This window comes from Mastomys coucha, unplaced genomic scaffold, assembly GCF_008632895.1.
Source record: "Mastomys coucha isolate ucsf_1 unplaced genomic scaffold, UCSF_Mcou_1 pScaffold21, whole genome shotgun sequence".
Taxonomy (NCBI): Eukaryota; Metazoa; Chordata; class Mammalia; order Rodentia; family Muridae; genus Mastomys; species Mastomys coucha.
Genome location: NW_022196904.1, coordinates 156215645 through 156229408, shown reverse-complemented (window position 1 = coordinate 156229408; position 13764 = coordinate 156215645). Strand labels below are relative to the sequence as shown.

The window sequence follows — 13764 nt, the reverse complement described above, 5'->3', positions numbered from 1 at the left end:
TTGGCAGGCAAATATAATTTCTATGTGACTTTGTAGACATTGGAAGTAGGAGGTAAAGTTAGAAGGCATGCATTCTTAGCCTTTATGGACTTCTTAAGATTTTAATGGTTCAGATGAATTGAACAGAGGAAAGTCAAAATACAGCTGGTCAATAATAAGTTAACCATTGGAGTTTTCCACTGGTTCTAGGTTTTTCAGGGTGGAATCAGGAATTAAACAACAGATAAGACACAAGTACTTTTAAGACACTGGATTGATCAATCAATCATTTGGGGGGAAAACTGAGAAGTGAACAAGCAAAAAGCAACACCTTAAATATTATTAATATGTTACAACAGAAAAGTTAATTGCTCAGCATTCTGTAAGAATAAGAAGCAGAGGAATGACCATTTGATTTTTCCTGGTGAAGAGTCGGGAAAGCTTAACTAGAAAAATGATCATTGATTAGTCTTGACCAGTGAAGGGAACATTTTTCTAGACGGCCTGGAGTCCAGGTGATTTCCCAGGATGAGTATGCAAGTGAAGAAAGTTTTCACTTACTATTTCAGGGATAATGTTTTAGAAACACTAGGACACATGGCTGCATGTAGCTGAGAGAAAAGGTGTGTGAGTCTCCACAGAGTACCGTGAATGCCATAATATACAGGATTTTCTCTGTAGGCAACAAGGAGTTACCGAAAGATTTAGAAGCAGTGAGAGACTTGAGGGGTGGACTCACTGTGGGCCAGTCTCTGAAGTTCAGGGCACACAGGAAGGTTGGCAAGACTTAGTGGGATGAACATGGATTTAGGAAGGGCGATGAATTTGGCTTTATAATCACTTGAGTTTTAGATCCACTTGGAACAATACTTGGAAATTTAGTGCTAGAGTTTAGCACCAAGCTTTTGGAAATAACAGCAAGTGTGCAGACTAGGTGAACCTGTGGAGCAACTCATTGAATGTTAAAAGATGGCGGTTAGGCAGTTTCCCTAAAGTAGTATCTGCAGGCTGTATAAGACTGTAGGAGAAGAATCAACTTATAAAGGTTTTTTCCTCCCTTGATTTATTTTCATATTTAATTTAAAATGGTAGTGGTCTCTTAATTTTACAGTTTGAATGTTTTGAAAAAATATCTTGTATTATTATTTCTGAAAGAAGATATTAAGCAAACATACTCAATGCCATGAAAAGTTTTCTAGACATGTGTTGAATGAGAAGAGACCTCTTTTCCAAAGCAGTGTCAGTTTGGGGAAACGTTCATAAAAACTTCCGTGTGGAGGGAAACTCATGCCTTAGCCTCTTGTACTGACCGCTGAGAACTTGATGACTGTTGTTGGTACTTTCATTTTTAGAAGTACCTAAAGGATTTGCCACAATGCAGAGTTATTTCTAAATGGTAGCATTCTCAAGGACACTGTCACAGTGAGAGAGTGGTGTATTTAGAAGGGTGCCCACAGAATTTGTACCTACAGACTTTAATCTATTCTGAAGTGAAGATGATAAATTCATGGTTTAAATTTGTACTTGTTTAACTGTTAAAGTGGGAAAGGAAGTATGCTTAATATTAGGATTTTGATCTCTTAGTGTAAATTGATACTCAGAAATTTCTTTACAGACCACTTGCTTCCTTGCTTGCTGTTTTCCTGGCTCAGCACCTCTAGCATGTCCAGAATTTGAAGTGTTGATATAGTATATTAACATAGAATGTTATGGTATTTGTTGTTTAATAAGATGGGAATTCGTCCATCTATGCCAAGATAAGCGTTTATAATCTTGTAGAGCGCTGTCCCGAGAGTGTGGCTGGCTGCTGCAAGTAAGCAAGGCAGGCCCAGCTGGACAGTTCTGAGCTAAACTTACATTTATGTGCTTAATCAAATGTCTTGAGTGTGACAAATGTCTGACAAGACATTTAGAAATGTCTGACAAGCTGCTTAGGTTTGGTACTGAAATGTAATTATACCTTTGATTGTAGTTTTGTTGTGTTCTTGTAAATATTTCCTTCATGTTAGTTTAATTATGAAGTCACAATTTTCTGTTCTTTTGTGAGCTTATGTTAAAACCGAAAATCAGTCATCTGTTTTTGTAAATTACCTCTATGTATTTAAACCATGAGGTATTGTGTGATTACTAGTGACTTGAATTTCTGCATTCCTCACAAGGTTCAGTCCTCACTGATTTTCAGAGGAAGCATTTGACAGTGTTGTGAACTGGGAAACTTCGTTCTACTTGTGCTCCCATTCTGAATGAGTAAAGTTAAATGTGATGTTCTAGAGGGAGTAATATTAATTTATACACTGTCTGACTCCTTTTGGTTTTATTTATATATTAATTAATTTTTTGGCATTTAGGATTGATTTGAGAGCCTTACACATACTTTGTCATGATGCTGTACGCCATCCCCAGAATTCTAGGTGTTTTTTTTTCCCCTGAAACAAGGTCTCAGTATGTAGCTTGAGACCTGTTCTGAACCTTGGGCTGATTAGACATCACAGAAATCCACCTGCCTCTGCCCCCCAAGTGCTGGGATTAAGGTTTGTGTCACCACACTCAGTTGTAGAGTCCTGGTATTTTTATATTACCTCTTTTATCATAGAGAAGGTATAAAAGAGTTAGGAAAATCCCAGAGGCATTTGGAATTTGTGTAAACTCATCCATTTGTTACTTCTTTTAGTTCGTATTTGGGGTAATATGAAAAGTTTATTTAGATAATTTTTAATTCAAAAATAATGGCATTTTAAAGCTTATAGAGTTACTATTGAATGACAATCAGAAGTGAAAAGGAAACTTTTTGTAGCAGTAACAAGTAAATTTTTTTTGTCTGATCTTTCCTATTTAGCTACTTTTAGGAATTTAAGGTAGAAATCTTTTATAGCATCTTTTTTCTTGCCTGTCATTTAATATCACCCTAAATATAATATCCTGATTAACCTTTTTAAAAAGATTTATTTTATTTTGTGTATATGAGTGTTTTGCCTGCATGTATGTATGTACCTTGTGTGAGCCCAGTGCCCATGGAGGTTAGAAGAGGACATCAGATTTCCTGAAACTGGAGTTCCAGACGGTTGAAAGCCACCAAAAAGATACTAAGAACCAAACGCAAGGCTGATTCATCTTTATGCTTATGTATTTTGATAAAAGATCCTTAGAAATTTTTCTTTTTGAGACAGGGTCTGTAGCCCAGGCTAGCCTTGAACTTACTATGTAGCTAAGGATGTCCTTGAGCTTCTGATTGTTTTTATCTACCTCCTAAATGCTGAGATTATAGTCCTGTGCCACCATGCCTAATTTGAAATTTTATACTTGATTTATTGGATGTATTTCAGAGAATTTTCAACTGTTTAAATGAATTTCTTTCCTTTTAGAGTTCATCTCTCCAATATATTAGACCTTCATGCCTATGATACTCTCTCTGGAATAAGGTATGTTTTCAGTACTTTGCTCATTTTTAATGTAGTGTGTTTTATTCCAGTTTCCCAGTTTTTAAGATGCCATTTCTTTGGCATGTAAGTTTGTTCTTTTTTTATTTTCTAAAGCATGCTTTTACCTTGCAGCCCAGGATGACCTCTAAACTTATGATCCTCCACCACAGCTTCCCAAGTACTGAGATTATAGGCATGTACTACCACACCTGGCTCACAAGATTATTTCTAAGTTATATGATCTTGAAAGCTATGGTAACTGGTTGTTTGGAAATCACAGTGCATTTTTCTATAGAAATGTTAATGTAAATGGTAATTAAGGCTCATCAATATCTCTGTGCCAATCATTATAATACTCTTTAAATAAAATAAAATAAAATTCATAAACTATATAGAGAAACCTAACTGGCTTCTCTTCCAGACAACTCCCTTTCTTTTAGTAGTAGCTTTATTCTTGGTTATAAGTGGGTTTTGTTGTTGTTGTTTTGAGACAGGGTTTTGCTATGTAGCTTTGGCTGGCCTGAAATTGCTATATAGACCAGGCCGGCCTTGAACTTACATAGATCTGCCTGCCTCTGCCTCTGAAAGGCATGTACCAGTATGTTCAAATCAGCTATTTGTTTTTCTACTTGTACTAAGAATATATGCCATAAGATCTCTCATAATAAGTTTTTAGGTTACAATATAAGATTGTTAAATTTAGGCATGATGATTTATAACACTGACTTATAAAACTCATTAAATGACAGGTCCTTACCTTTCCCCTCTGAAACCAGTATATTTAAGTGCCTGCTTCTATGGGCCATGGTATTTTGGTTTTCCATGACAGATGGTAGGACTTCCTTAAAAAAAAAAAGTCCACTTACATATATACAAACATGAATATACACAAAGAATACACATTTACTTTATCTGTTCATCCAAAGAATAAGTATTTAGGTTGTTTCCACATCTTAGCTATTATAAATAATGTTTACAGTATCTTTTAATTCAGTATCATGAAAATGGATACTTCTCTGAGTGTTTTGAATTAGTAAGGCTATTTTACTTATGAGTAGGCATAGGGGGTGGTTCTGTACTTGTGAATACAAGTAAATACCCAGCCTCTTGTCTTTATTGTTCACTCTTTAAAACAGCATCTAAAATAACCTATAAGGATATGACATGGTGCTATATTGTACTTCTTTATCTTAAAGAGAATTATAATACCCATTTATTAATTATTATTTATTAATACCCATTTATTTTTATTAATGTGGCTTTAAAAAAATGGGACTACTTTAGTGCTTGTAGGTATGGAATATGCAGGACAGCTATTTCCTCAATTTTTAAATTGAAATCCAGAGTGGTGAATATGTCATTCTATAAGTCAAGGGCTACAAGTAACCATTCTAGAAGTTAAGTCTTCAGTTGAGAACTATTTTCACTTATTGCTTCTGGTGATGGACTTTAGAGTAATCCAGTAACAGATTAAAAGGACTGTTTCCGGAGCACCTATATAAAATATGTTTGTTTTTCTTGGTATATGTGATTCACATATGAGTATGTACTCATTTAAATGTAGCCCTATGTGTATGGTGTGGTCAGAGCATCTGATTGTTGCTTTCCACAGTGTGAAGCCTTCCTGGCCCGTTTTCCTGCTGTACAGTTTGAGTACTCAGGAATTTTTTTATATTTGATGATGGTTGCATATGGGATATGGAAATCATTAGGAATTGCACTGATTATTTTTCATAAGATTTTGATTAATAAATTTCAGGTTTTAATAACTATGTCTTTGTCCATTCTACTAGAGTACAGTTTCTTTTCTTTTTATGATAAGAAAAAATTAAGGGCATAAAATTCTGAGACATACTAGGAACTAACCCTAAAGATTCCTTGTTTTTTATTTATTTATTTATTTATTTACTTATTTTAACCTTTTACTTGCATGCGAAAGTTGTATGTGCTCATTGTCTAACAAGACTGGACCATGATTTTGCAATAATTTTCTAATCTCATCCTATTTTTGACTAAGAGCAATTATAATGTTTTAGTACCACTTACAGGATTATGTGTGTAATGTCTCTCTGTTGTAGATAAAGTCTTTGCATGGCTTTCTTTTTGCTAAGCTGTTAATCAGGAGAATCCTTTCCTAAGCAACCAGCTGGGAAGGATTAATGTGACACTTTCCTTACTAAGACCCCCCAGTGTGAGTCATTCCTTCCAATAGTTCTTGCAGCCTAAACTTGCTGTTACTAATTTACCCCTCACCATGCTTCAAGACAGGACATCTGCAAGGCTTTAAGTCCTGCTCCTCCCTTCCCCTTGTCGCCATCAGTGTCTAAGTGTGTGCTACAGTTGTTATGGTAGTAATTCGTTCTGCATATTGGTCTTCTGGCTCTTCTCTTAACAGAACAATGGTTTCTGACTTTATTTTTTTTCCTTCATTCCCCCCTTCCTCCGCTCCCCCACTCTGAGACAGTTCTTACTGTTCTGGAACTCACTACATAGACCAGGCTGGTCTATTTTTTTCTTAACTGATAACTGACTATATAGGACATTTATACTTGGATTCTGTTTGTTCTTAAATTGAAATGTTCATTGAAGGGAAAACCCTTAAAGGAAAATTTACATTTCTAACTTTTTGAAGCTACCAACAACCTATTTCATATTAGGAAGCATGGAAGAGAATACAGAAACTTAGAACACTACAGAAGGCCATGCGTATGTTTCTAAGCCTGTTGAAATTATCGTATTAACCTATGGGAATTATAAAGAAATCCACTGGCGTATTTAACAATAGGATGATGCTAAAACATTAGTTTTTCCTCTTCATTGTATGATACTTGTGACTGTTGTGCATTCAAAAACATTTTTAATAACTTAGCTCTGTCAGCTTTTCTCTACATATATCTTCTTTTCTATACATAAATTGCATGTATTTATAAATTTAAAATATATGAAGAGTAAGTAAAATTGGAACTTTGGGGTAGATTCATTTGTGGAATGTTTGTTCCTTTATTAGCCTTGTGTCTCTAGGTAATAGATAATACTAAGTCAGAAGTATGTGGATCTTTGAATATGTAATTGGTTGTTCTTAGTTTACAGAAAAAGCTCGAGCATGTGCCAACAGCACCCCACCTTGATCAGGTAAAAATAACATTTTACACAATTTTAAAGTATCTCTTTTAACCATGTTGGCTCTACTTAGGATTTTTTTTTATTAGATCTCAGTCTAAATATTTATAGATTAAGTTGGTAGTTTTAAGAGTTTTGCATGTCTTTGAGGTTGTGTGATCTAGTTTAGCAGAAGAATCTGTCATGTGTTAAGCATTCTAATCCTCCTCCTAATATTTTAGAAAATCAAACTTATTCTGATGAGAATTTCTACATAAATGAAACCTGGGGGTTCTGTCTGTATTCTGCTTTAATTGTACTTAACTAACTGTCTAAGGGAAAATAAGTGTGTGGGGGGGGGGAGGGAGAGAGGGAGAGGGAAAGAGAAAGAGAGGGAGAGAGAGAGGGAGAGAGATTCCCCAGGGTGATATTTAAGATGCTAGGAACAAAGTAGATAACATTTTTACTAAACCATGTTTCTCCTAAGCAAGTCAAAGAGGGCAGAACTTTAGAGTAGAACCCCTTCATTTCAGTTAAAGCAGTGAGAGGACTTGTGATTGAGCTATGTGCCTGGCTTCTCTCTCTAGAAGCTGTAACTGAGTCCTCAAATTAATTTTTTTAAGATTTATTAATTGTATGTGTATTTATTAATTTTATGTTGCTGTCTTCAGACACACCAGAAGAGGGCGTTGGATTCCATTACAGAAGGTTAAGAGCCACCATGTGGTTGCTGGGAATTAAACTCTGGTCCTCTGGAAGAGCAGTCGGTGCTCTTAACCATTGAGCACCAACCTCGAGTTCTCAAATTATTATCACTTGTAATGGGGCCAAGATAACAGCAGTCACTTGTACATTTGTCTTTGTTTTGGCTCGTGTTTATAGGGGGCTGTACTACTATGTACATGGCACATTTCTCGGAAAATATAGCATTTATTACCTCTAAAACAAGTACGTGAGAGAAATAGTAATCCTTGATAGTGGGATTTGGGGGGAAATTAAATATATATGACATTTAGGAGCAGTTGTAGGATGAAATTGAAACACATTCATATTGAGCTTCTAGGTACAGGGGCATCACATTAGAAACCTGAGATTAAAAGATGAAGAAAATGGACTCCTCAGAAGAACCTTTATCTGTGTATCTGTGTTGCTTGTGTCCTGAATGTACCCTATCACAGTATTTATAATGTCGGGCAGTGGGTGTGTAGTAGCCGTAGGGTGTGTGGCAGTCTTGGGGTGTGTAGTAGCCTTGGGGTGTATGGCAGTCCTGGGGTATGTAGCAGTCTTGGGGTGTGTGGCCAGTGTCTGGTCAGAGAAACAGAAACCACAGTAGTTACTTTAACAGAGAAAATTTAATCTAGTGAATTGGCTAACTAGTTATTGGATGACAAAAAAAAAAAAACAGATGATAGATACATAGATAAATACATAGATAGATACTTAGATACATAGATAGATGCATAGATACTTAGATACATAGAAAATAAACATGTGATACAGGAATGGATTGGTTGAAAACAGCAGCTGCCAGTCCCAGGCCAAAATACACAGAAAGGTGTTGTTAGAAGCTAGGAGCTAGGGCTGGAGAAAGGACGAGGCTTCTGAGGAAGGTGTTACTTTGCTTGGTACATCTGAAGGATACAAGGAAGTGTATTCTCCTTGCATTACTCTACAGATTCTTTAAAAAGACTTGTTTCTTATGTACTATAGTACTTGATATATAATAACAGTTCAGTGAATATTTGTCAAAGGAATGAAAAGTTGAGATTCTCAAACAGTGGTGTAATTCAGAATCACTCTTGGAGCATCTTGTCTGCCTGCCATCCCTACCTTCTTCCTTTTTTGCTATCCAAATTCAGATACCCCATAGTCTTTTCCCCTCATATCTCCAGAAATGAGGCTTAGATACATACATACTAATCGTAGTTCAACCTTTTATTACGAAGTTTTCAGTACTGTATAAAAGTAAAGAGACAAAAGAGCTTACATACATTATTTAGTTTAAATGGTGTCAACATTTTGCCAATTTTATTTTTATTTTCCCAACATTCTTTTGCTAGAGTATAAAATATATTTTTAAAATAATAAATTTCAGATATACATAAAAGAATAGCATAAAGAACCTGTATATACTCACGACTTCTGCTATAGAATGTTGAAGCAAATCCCAGATGTTACATCATTTCTGTAGTAAATAGGACATGTCTGTTTTTGTTAAAATTCAAAATGAGATTTTGATACTCTGTTCTGCTTTAAATGCATAAAGGTAGGGCATATGAATATTCCAGACAAAGGGATCTAGTATTCAAGGATGAACCTTTTTATTGGGTTTAGTGGATCAGAGTTTTAGAGGAGGAACTGCATCTCTTCTTCACCCATTGGTGGCAAGTTCAGGGTTCAAGTCCCTATCACAAGGCAAATTAGCAAGAAGAAAGCCTAATATTTTACCTAGTTAACTTATATAATATGGAAGCCTTCATGATAAAATCCTTCACAATTGGGTAAACCTGAATGTTTTTGTGTTAGATTTAATGAATAATGGAGAGTTGTAGAGAAATCAGATAGGGATTTAACAAAAGCTTATTTGTTTAGAGTCGTGTGTGTGTGTGTGTGTGTGTGTGTGTTTGTGTATGTATGTCCTTTATTTTCAGAGGTAAGTGCTGTGTCTATCCAGTGTTCTAGGGACTTGGACCTGACTAGGCAGTAAATGAAGGAAATGAAAGAAATGAAGAAAAGACAGGCACAGATGGACAGAAAGAAATACAGAAAGGCTGGGATTGGGCAGTTGGGGCTCTTGACTAAAAAAAGTTCAGCACACCAGAAGCTCAGTGTTTATTTTATAGAGTTGGACAGAATTTATGATATATAGAATGACCAAGGAGACAGGTTTGTCTACTCTTGGTAGGAATAGTCTCTGTAGAAGAGCAGACTTCAGGCCTGAAGTTAGCTCTGGTTAGCAGCAGACAGTCTCTGCACACACACTGTCAACAGTTGCACTTGGTCCCCCAAAGAAGGTGTTGCCATTCCTCTGAACCTGAGGCTATGGGGTCTTTCACATGGCTGTGCCTATTGACAACAACACTTGACTCAGGAACTCACTCCTTCAGGACTTCTTCCCTCCTATAAATAAGGAGATCCTTTTTTTCTTGGCATTATCACATGAGACTCTTATTATCTCTTACAGGGAGAGCTCAGAAAATCAGTCCTATGCTTTATGACCTATTTCAGGGAAAAGTAGGGTCCATGAACTTATGGGTGAGAGTGATTTTCCGGCTTCTGTTTCTTAAATGCCAAAGTGCTCTGTATTTGGCTAGACTGTTGTATTGGTTACTTTGCTCATTGCTTTAACAAAATGCCTGACAAGAGCATTAGAGAAGGAAGAATTGAGTTTTGGTTCCCAGTTTAAAGTGTGGAAGTCACGGCAGTAGGAGCAGAGGTAGCTGCAGTCAGGAAATAGAGACTACTCAGTTTGTTCTGTCCTTTTTCTTCCATTTAAGACCCATCCCATAGGATGGTAGTGGCCACATTCACGGTGGGTCTTCCACCAGTTAAACCTTCCTGGAAATATGCTCACTGGTTCCATAGGTTTTTTTGTTTTGTTTTTGTTTTTGTTTTTTAATTACTTTTATGTGCTTTGGTGCTTTGTCTGTATGTTTGTCTGTGTGAGGGTGTCAGATCCCCTGGAACCAGAGCCATAGACAGTTTTGAGCTGCTAGGTGGGTGCTAGGAGTTAAACTCAAGTCCTTTGGAAGAACAACCAGTGGTCTTATTGCTGAGCCATCTCTCCAGCCCCTCCAGAGAGTTTATAAATCTAGACAATGAAGATTAACCATCATAGCTATCCTGAACCTCATCGATAGACTTAGAAAAGATAATATTTTTATATAAGGTAAATCATGCAGGTTTTAGTGTGTAATTCAGTACTATCTGTACACACACACACACACATGTCCGTGTGTACAAGCACCTACCTTTATATCTCCCACTCAGATTATATTCTATCAATGTAAGTGTATCTAAAAACGTTGAGAAGTCCTTATGTACCTTCTGGTCAAAGCAAGGGGAGTTACCATTCTGACTTGAATACTAAAGAGAAACTAGTAGGGTTTTGTTAGCTGTTTGGCAGGCTTGGATTTTTGGGTCAATACAGTAGGAGAGAGGTAATCCAGATGTTGAAAAGTGAAAACATATATCCTAGAAAAGCAGGCTTTAAGTGCAGAAGTCTTATTAAATGGCTAGGACTGGAAGATGCTGAGCTATACTGTGTAAGGCAAAGAGGGCTCACACTGCTGTGTGTTAGTGTTAGAGAAGCAGGGCTTGTCTTTGTGATCTAGAGGCCAAACATGCAGATACTGTCCCATGGGGTGAATGCCTACAGTAGAAACTGGCTGATCCCTGAGCTGTCTGCATATGGACTAGTGAGAAAGGGGGAGGAGTGATGGAAATGTAGAATAACCAGAGGAACCCAGAAAACTTGAGACACATCCTCAGGACAAAGAGATTTGAATGAAAATGCCACCTGCTCAGCATGGCATCTTGGGTCTGAAAATACCAAAGAGGCAAAGAATAGTCAAGGGCTGCAGCTTGAAGACAGAGGGATTGAGTTTGAGGGTATTACTGGGCTTGGTTTTCCAGCAAAAGAAGCCATGTAGAAGTTATTGCATAGTAGGTCTTGTTTGTATAGGGTGTAAAACTGAGACTCTAATGGGTTAAATGGGAAAATAAGCCAAATCAGCAAACTAGAGTTAGTTAGGTTTTGTTTTGTTTTTTGTTTTTTGTTTTTGTTTTTGTTTTTGTTTTTTGGTTTTTTGAGACAGAGTTTCTCTGTGTAGCCCTGGTATCCTGGAACTCATTCTGTAGACCAGGCTAGCCTCAAACTCAGAAATCCGCCCGCCTCTGCCTCCCAAAGTGCTGTGATTAAAGGTGTGCGCCACCACCATCTGGCACTGTTAGTTTTTTTTTAGGGGAAGTTCTTTATTAGGCTCTAGTTTTCTAAGTTATTGCCTCATATTCTGTTTTTGTGTTACTAACCATCAGAAGGCATTTAGTTTTAGGTTCAAAGCAAAATTAAATTTCAAAATCTAGTCTGAGGTTGGTAATACCTGGGATATGCTGTATATAAGTTATTGAAGTTTTATTCCTGAGAAAATTTACTTTCATTCACTTTTTTTCAATTTTCCATCATTCCTTGTTTCATCTCAATAAAGATGAACTCGGGTGGGAATATAAATGAGAAAGCCCATGAGACAGTCTGTGCTTAGTTTTGTTTATAGAGACAATGTAGAATTCTGAGCTTTTACCATAATTTATAGCTTTCATCTTCTTTGAGTTTTCCTCATATGAAAAGAGTTTAATTGGATGAAAAGCCACAGTTCCGAAATAGGGATCATCTACCTTGAACCCTATTGTATATCATCTTAATTTCAAGAATCAGTTGTGCCTATTGCTGAAGTTGATTCTGTCCTTTAAAATACTAAGTGATAACAAGGTGTTGCAGTGCTATCTCTAGCGCCTGTATTACCACTTCTGAGGAGGTAGATATAGGAGGATCATCAGCATTTCAAAGCCAGCCTGGGTTACTTGAGACTGTCTCAGAAAACAAAAACTAACCACACAAAGTCATGTCCCTAACATGCAAAAGAAAAAAAAATGCTTATAAATATCTTTAAGCTACAGTAAAGCAGGGAATGTATTAATTTCTTTGCTGAGAGATTCTCAGAAGTTGTTCAACTTAATGAAATACATTTATAATGAACTACATTTATGAGGTTTTTTAAAGACAAAATTACTTTCTTTTGAAACTGATACATTGTATAAGTACCTTGTATTGTTGTAGAAAACAACAAAAACTGCTCAAGCCGATGTCTATCCTTTAAAGAAATTCAGTGTGCATGTTGTACAGTGGAACTTTGTGACTTGTAGAACTTCATATAGGACTCACTGAACAGCAGCTCCTTCGTGCTGCCCTCACAGCACCAAGCAGCTGTCATTTTATTTCCTGATTTTATTTTTAAGTTTAACTATTTTAAGTAGGAAATCCAAGTGTAATCGTACAATATTTGTCCACTCCTGGCAAAAAATCCTTAGGATTTATTCACATTTTACCATAAAGCAGGTCTCCCTCCCTCTCCCTCTTTCTTCCCTCCCCCCTCCCTCCCTTCCTTCCTTCCTAGATAATCCGTTTTATGTACATACCACTTTTTAAAAAATTCATTCGTTGATGAGCACTGAAATCATTTCTTGTGTTTGGTTTAGTTATTGTAACAAAATACAGGTAGAACTTTCATAATCAATGGTTTCTGTTCTGTGTAGCCAACTGCAGTCCAAAATATTAAGTAGAAAAATTCCAGAAATAAATAATTGATCAGTATAAAACTGCATGCTGTTCTGAGTGGTATTATGAATTCTCTCACCATTCTTTTGTGTCCTGAGAGCTGTGTGAACCATCCCATTGTCTGCTACATCTGTGCTGAATACAGCACCCACCCATCATCCATTTAGTTGACATCTCTGTTGCCAGATCTACTGTCACATATAATAATGCTTATATTCAGGTGACCCTTATGCTACTGAATCACCTCCCAAAGTACAAGACTAATAATTTTGACAATACAGATATGTCAAAGAGAAGCTGTAGAGTGCTTTCTTTGTGTGAAAAGGTGAAAGTTCTTGATTTAATAAGAAATGGAAAAAAAATCATATATTGAGATTGCTAAGATATCTGGTCAGAGTGAATCTTGTATCTGTGACATTGATGAGGAAAAAGAAACTTGTGTTAATTTTACAGTGTGACTCAAAGCATGAAAGTTATGACCATGGTAAGTGCTTAGTTAAGACTCGAAAGGCATTACCTCGTGGCTCAGTATTATCTGTAGTTTCATACAAATGCCACAATTATTGCATTGTAAATCCCACAGATAAGGGTGGGTGCTTTTCTGTGCCTTACATTTTAAAAGCCCAACTTGTCTTTTTATTTTTATTTTTTTCCATTAATTTATTTATTCACTTTACATCCCAGTCGCTGCCCCCCACCCGTTCCTTCCCTTCTCCTCTAAGAGAGTGCTCCCCCCATATCCCCTCACCCTTGCACATCAAGCCTCTGCAGGGCTAAGCACATACTTTCCCACTGAGACCAGACAAGGCAGACCAGCCAGGGAAACAGATTTCCAGATAGTCAACAGCTTTAGGGACAGTCCCTGCACCAGTTGCTGGGGGACCCACACGAAGACTGAGCTGCACAACTACTACACTACTTATGGCGGGGGGG

The 13764-nt window shown here is 36.8% G+C and overlaps 1 protein-coding gene across 3 annotated transcripts in view; it reads left to right on the top strand.

Annotated features, from left to right (window-relative positions):
- Positions 1-13764, top strand: part of LOC116103685 (COBW domain-containing protein 1) — a 44960-nt gene that overhangs the window by 26981 nt on the left and 4215 nt on the right. For all 3 annotated transcript variants that reach the window (XM_031389982.1, XM_031389983.1, XM_031389984.1), the window contains exons 10-11: positions 3342-3398; positions 6482-6530. In XM_031389982.1, coding sequence (XP_031245842.1) covers positions 3342-3398; positions 6482-6530 — 106 coding nt within the window. The remainder of the gene's footprint in view (positions 1-3341; positions 3399-6481; positions 6531-13764) is intronic.